We start from the raw sequence: 6499 nt of genomic DNA on the forward strand, positions 1-6499 counted from the left end.
TATTGTGACTTTTTTTTTGTTTCAATGGAATCATACTCCAAAGAACATAACCTGTTTGCCACTTTAGAGGGTATAGTTTCAGCATCTAAAGGAATAATGGAATAATGACTATAATTAGTTGAAGAATATTAACTATATAAGATTCCATTTGTCTAAAGTCATAGCCCAAAAAAATGAATTAAACGATGTAAAGCATTTAGATGAGTACCTGCCACAAGGTGACTGGTATGTGGGAACATTCATGCCTTAAATTATTGCCAATGTTTAAAAATATGACATAATCAAATGGTATAATTTTTAACAATCTGAATAGTCTGGTATTCTGTCACTTTATATATTTTGGATTTTCCTCATCACCAGTGAGGTGGAAATCCTTGTATATTTATTGGTCAGCTGAATTTTTCTCTCATGAAATGCCAGTCTTTATGATTTTTACATTAAAAAACATTTTTCTTACTGATTAATAAAAGGTGTTTGCTATATATTGATCTTTTTTTGTTTATTGCAAATATATTTTCAGCTTGTCATTGTTTTAGCTTTGTTCATCTTTTTTCAATGCAGAAATTTAAATTTTTCTTCCCCTAAAATTTGTCACTTTTTTTTCCTTTATGGCTTTTGACTTGAATATATTTCATATATGCCTCTATTGCTTTTATAGATTCTTTTGCTTTCTGGTTAGGACTTTAAATAGAAAAAACTTGTTTTTGAGTGTGAAATTAGATAGAAACCTAAGTTTTCTTTTTTCCAAATAGTTTTATTTCTCATGTGAAATAATTTATAATAGAATGTGATAAGATCAGCAGCATTAGGAATTTGCAGCCTCTACCAAGCCTGCTCTCTTCTCTTTGTACCAATCTCTGCAATAACATGGGGGTAAATTATCCCGTCAGTTTTTGTCTAGATCTCCCTGCCTCAAGTTCCCACACTATCATGTGATTACAAGCCATGCTGAGACAGGATAGTGGCAGTCGAGTTGACAAGAAGGTCTCAATTCATTCTCTGGTGGCAGTTAGGGTGAGGCTACATTGCCACAGAATCAGAACATTGCAGATATCATTCCACACTTTCCTGTTGTTTTCGTGGAAAAGTCAGCTGTCAGTAAATTTTGTCTTTCTTTTATAGTAATGCATCCTTTTCTTCTAATTGTTTTCATAATCCTATATTTGCATCTGGTATTCTATGTATAGTTTCAGTTTGATGTGTCTAAATGCAGATTTCCTGCTTGGCTTTGCTGGTTTACTAATTCTGAGTTATAGGGTGTTTAATCAGTTGTGAAAATTTCTCATTCTGTAGATCTTTGTAAATTGCTTCCCTTATTTCAATATAATATTTCAAAAACTATGTATAGGCATATGTTAGACCTTACTGTATTCTCCGTATTTATTCAAATTTCCTTTATGTTTTCTGTCACTTTGTTTCTGCTTCATTTTTAAGATTTTTTTAATGTATATTCCAGTTCACTATTTATCTCTTCAGTATATCTAATATGATAACCTTTCTGTTAATATACGTACATGTGTCCATATACATATATACACATGCATATGTGTGTATATTATGTACATGTATATTTAATATATATTTTCAATAATTTTTTCCCAATTTGAGTAATATTCTTTAATAGTTTCTTGTGCTTTCTATATATTTCTATTTTTTAATCCATTCAATAATTAAACACTTATTCAGTATCCTGTGACTCTAGCATCTGGCGTTTCTTCATGTCTTATGCTGGTATCAGCTGGGAAGGATTGCAGTGAATGTAGCAATCTATATCATATATATGAATGTCACTTGCATATAATTTCTTGACTGGTTAGTAGCTTCTGAAATTAAAACTTATACATAAAACCTGTTTTTCCTGAAAGGATTTGATATAAAACCTTATACTTTGTTGAGTGAATGGGGCACTGCACAATTATAGAATCCTTGGAGATTGGTTCTGTGACAATGTATTACAAAATACAATAGGCTTATAGATGCATGCAGTTTATATGGTTAATATGAGCAGGACAACTTCTTTCACATTCCTTCCATGTCAATAAAAGAGAAACACTTCATATTAAGCAGGACTGTGTTTCTCAGGAATCGCTGACCCCAGAGGACGTGGCCGTGGAGTTCACCTGGGAGGAGTGGCAGCTCCTGGGCCCTGCGCAGAAGGACCTGTACCGGGACGTGATGCTGGAGAACTACAGCAACCTGGTGTCAGTGGGTGAGGACGGTGCCCCATGTCGCTCAGAGGGTGCCCAGACTGTGGCCTTTGCTTTCTTAGTCATTTACCCTTGGAAGTCACTGCACTGCTCTGAAGAGAAGATTTGTACTGCATCCTCTGGCTTCTGATAAAATGATATACAGTCACCCTTTGGTATCTGCAGGGGATTGGTTCCAGGACCTTCCATGGATACCAAATCCACAGATGCTCAAGTCCTCATACAAAATGGCATAGTATCTGCATATAACCTACACACATCCTTTTGTATTCTTTAAATCATTTCTAGATTACTTATGATACTTAATATAATATAAATGCTCTGTAAATAGTTGTTATACTATATTTCTTATTTGTATCACTTTTTATTGTTGTGTTGTTATTTGCTATTGGGTTTTTATCAAATATTTCCAAACTGCAATTGGTTGAATCCGCAGATGTGGAGCCTGCAGATACGAAGGCTGATGGTAATCTACCCTCTCCTGAGAGAAAAGCCTCTACATTTCCGATGTGAAATCCGTCTAGTTCCTAAAATGTAACGTTCTTCCATGTTACATACACCAGCCCAATTGTGTCTAAGTCTCCTATCATTTCCCATAAACAGGGTATCAAGCCAGGAAGCCAGATGCACTCTCCAAGTTGGAACGAGGAGAAGGACCATGGACAATAGAAGATGAAACATGTAGTCGAATCTGTCCAGGTGAGTGAGCAGCAGCAAGACGCACAACTGCAGAAGTCATGTTATAGTCAATCAGAGGAGGCCGTGTGAGTGTCTGAGGCATAGAAACAGTGCCTCCAGGTATCTCTCTCCCCATATCAGAACTTTTACGTATTTAGAGGGAAATATATCCCTGTTTTCTTTCCTTAGATCTGCTCTCTGCTTGTGTTATCTTCCATCTTAATTTTGGTTTGTTTGCCTAGTTTTCTTCTTCCTTGGATTCTATTGTCCTCCCCTTTATATCCTGTCACAGTGTCTCTGCCTGTTCATTCCACTTCCCTGGCTGTTAAATTCCACCTTCTAAATAGGTGCTTCACAGAGAGACCTTTGAGTTAATCACTGTCTTTTGACTATTGCACTTTTCTGCCCCATTGAGAAATACTGATTTCTCTAACATCCAGCCTCACCTTGTATATTGTGCCCTCGTGGCAACCTGGTCTCCTACTGCATTTGTCCGGCTCCTTAGCTTCTCTACCCACCCTCAACAACCCCCTCTGAGGTTCCTCAATGGTTCCATTTTCTCTGCTGTTCTCCTAATCCTTGTAATTCTCCTTCATTCCAGTTAACTCTTTACATTCTCTGGATAAGACTCCAGATTGACATCTCCCTTAGTATTGTCCCGCGTATAAAACTGACCTATGATTTCCTATCTCCTGTGTGAGGAATAGGAGTCATCTTCCCTCCACAGAAAACCTTTCACCTTTTCCATCTTATTTTAAGGTTACAGTCTCCTTTAGTACCGCACATCATCTGCTCTGTCCATGCTGGTGTTATGTCGAATGTCCTGGACCCGTGGAATTCTCTTCTTAAAGGCCTCTGTTGTTTCTGTTGACTCTTTAACTAGAAGGGACTGTTCTACATCAGTTCCAGTCCAACCTAGGTCATAACTTATGTTTGCCTCAGAGACCTTCGTTGTACAATTGGTATTTCTGATTCTCCTTTAGTTCATCTTAGACATTAGCATTGTATTCATTTCCCTAAATTGTTTTTCTCATTATATATTTGGTTTTTTTAAAAGAGCTTTATTGAGATAACTTACATACCATACAATTTGCCAATTTAAAGTTTACAATTCAGTGCTTTGTAGTATATGAAGTTACATTACCATCACCACAATCAATTTGGGAAGATTTTCACTGACTGCATCACTTTAAAAAAAAAAAATTCTTCCCAAGCCCCCAGCCCTAGGCAACCACTAATCTACTTTTCTCTGTATAAATTTGCTTGTTCTGGACGTTTCGTATAAATAGAATCAAAAAATATATGGTCTTTCATGTCTGGCTTCCTTCATTTAACATATTTTTTAAAGTTCTTCCATATTTTGGCATGTATCAGTACTTCATTCCTTTTTATTGTTGAATAATAATCCATTGTATGGATATACCACATTTTATTTATCCATTCATCTATTGATGGACATTTGGGTTGTTTCCATTTTTTGGCTTTTATGAATCATGCTGCCAAGAACATTTATGTACAACTTTTTCGTGAAGATATATTTTCATTTTTCTTATTTACCTAGGAGAAGAATTCCTGGGTTATACATGGTCAAGGGCTCTGGTGTCCAATCCTCAGGCCTGTTAGGGACTGGGCGGTAGAGCTCTGTCTGCCACACCACTACCCATGGAAAATTGTCTTCCATGAAACTTAGGAACCGGAGGCCACACAGCAGGAGGTGAGCAGTGGACAAGCGAGTGAAGCTTCATCTGTATTTACAGCCACTCCTTGTTGCTCGCATCACTGCCTGAGCACTGCCTCCCCCTTGCATCTGTGGAAAAATTGTCTTCCATGAAACCGGTCCCTTGTGCCAAAAACGTTGGGGACTGCTGGTCTAGGAGGAGTCCAAATGCAGTGTTTCTGGTCATCCTCTCCCTGTGGTAATCCTTTCCGTGGGCTCATGGATGGTGTTACTTCTTCCTGGCCACAGGGTGTGACAATATAGACAGAGTATTGCCAACCAGGGAAGCTCACTTGAGCCTTTGGTGTCCAGAGTTTTTACTGGGGCTCAATCACATACTGCCCACCTGGCTGACCTTTAAACTCCACCCTCTCTCAGAAATTGAGCTAATACCTACAGTCTCCAGTTCCTCTAAAGGTTGGAGGGGTATGGCATGGCCCAGAGCTCCTATCGTAAATCACATTGTTAGACTATCCAGTGGCCAAAGCCACTAGGCAAACAAAGACACTCCTGTGGGACGGGACATTCCAGGAGCCTAGAGATCTCTTCCCAGTAGCCAAGAGCAAAGGGTAGACTTCTCTTTGGGGAAGTTAGAGCTTCACTACACAGGAGTTACTGCAAAAATGAAAAAAATCAGTGGATTAATTTAGAAATAGGAGATAGAGTGTATGGTGGTATAGTCAGAATTAGAATGAGTGTATGACGTTCACAAGGTATATCTAGATTTGAAGTAGGAAAATGATGGCATGAATTAAGAATAAAGGGGTGAAATAGACATGAAATGTGCGAGGCTGTGGGGTTGACTACTGAAAGATTGGCCTGAAGTCAACCAAATAAAGGCCAGTGTTAGAAGGTATCTGCTGGGGAAATAGTGGAGCACAAACACGGATAAATGGAATACTCACGGTAATGTAAACTTTTACTGCCAGGATCGTTTAGATTTTATATGTGAGTACTTGAGGCAGCGCAGTGGAGGGTTGGTTTTGTATTTTTCTCTTTTCACATCTAGGTAGTCTTAACCTTTCACCTAGGCGACAGCAATGTAAATGACCAAATGTTCCAAGAAAAACTGAAGGTCAAGCTGGCACAACCTTGGTCCAGAGGAAGTTTATCCTTTAGTACAACTTAACCGATGCTGAGACATAAATATAGTATTACTGAAGTAGATGCTGTTGGGGGCAAAATGAGGGAAAAGTACATCAGGGACGCGGAAATGGGAAACATTGGATATGACTTCCCTACTGCATGCAGAATGTGATTGAAGAAGGTGACAGTATTCATATCCTATGCAGCACTGTGTTAGCTTTTGAAGATGACTGCATGGTACACCGGCCAGTTGCAAAATTCCCTCACAATCATTGTTTTCTTATTTCATTATGAATGGAACATATGACAACATGACACAGGCAGACCAAATGTTGGAGTGTTGATTATAGGAGTTGTCTATTAAATGTCATTGATGTTTTTGGAAAGCTAGTTTGATGGTAGTCTACACATTGAAGAAGGGCAAATTTAGGAACAAGATTACCATACAAGAGTATCTCAGTTCACTTTAACAGTTTGTTTCTTCTAAGAGGGCTTAAAGAATCCCAAAACTCTAAATGTTGAAATATCTAAAACCTTGGTTCTATACCTTACTCAACTTTCATTCTACATGTCTTACCAACATGTCATCCAGTTCTCTTTGCTTTCTTTCTTTCTTTTTTTTTTTTGAGACAGAGTTTTGCTCTGTTGTTGGGGCTAGAGTGCTGTGGTGTCAGCCTAGCTCACAGCAACCTCAAATTCCTGGGCTCAAGTGATCCTCCTGCCTCAGCCTCCTGAGTAGCTGGGACTACAGGTGTATGATACCACACCCGGCTAATTTTTCTATTTTTAGTAGAGACAGGGCCTGAGTCTT

The 6499-nt window shown here is 38.4% G+C and overlaps 1 protein-coding gene across 1 annotated transcript in view; it reads left to right on the top strand.

Annotated features, from left to right (window-relative positions):
- ZNF432 (zinc finger protein 432) overlaps positions 1–6499 on the top strand; it is a 15975-nt gene that overhangs the window by 6807 nt on the left and 2669 nt on the right. Inside the window, exons 2-4 of the mRNA XM_012643339.1 lie at positions 2083–2209; positions 2811–2906; positions 3769–3847. Of these exons, the coding sequence (XP_012498793.1) occupies positions 2083–2209; positions 2811–2906; positions 3769–3847 (302 nt within the window). The remainder of the gene's footprint in view (positions 1–2082; positions 2210–2810; positions 2907–3768; positions 3848–6499) is intronic.

The sequence above is a fragment of the Propithecus coquereli genome, unplaced genomic scaffold (assembly GCF_000956105.1).
Source record: "Propithecus coquereli isolate 6110/MARCELLA unplaced genomic scaffold, Pcoq_1.0 Scaffold196, whole genome shotgun sequence".
Lineage (NCBI taxonomy): Eukaryota > Metazoa > Chordata > Mammalia > Primates > Indriidae > Propithecus > Propithecus coquereli.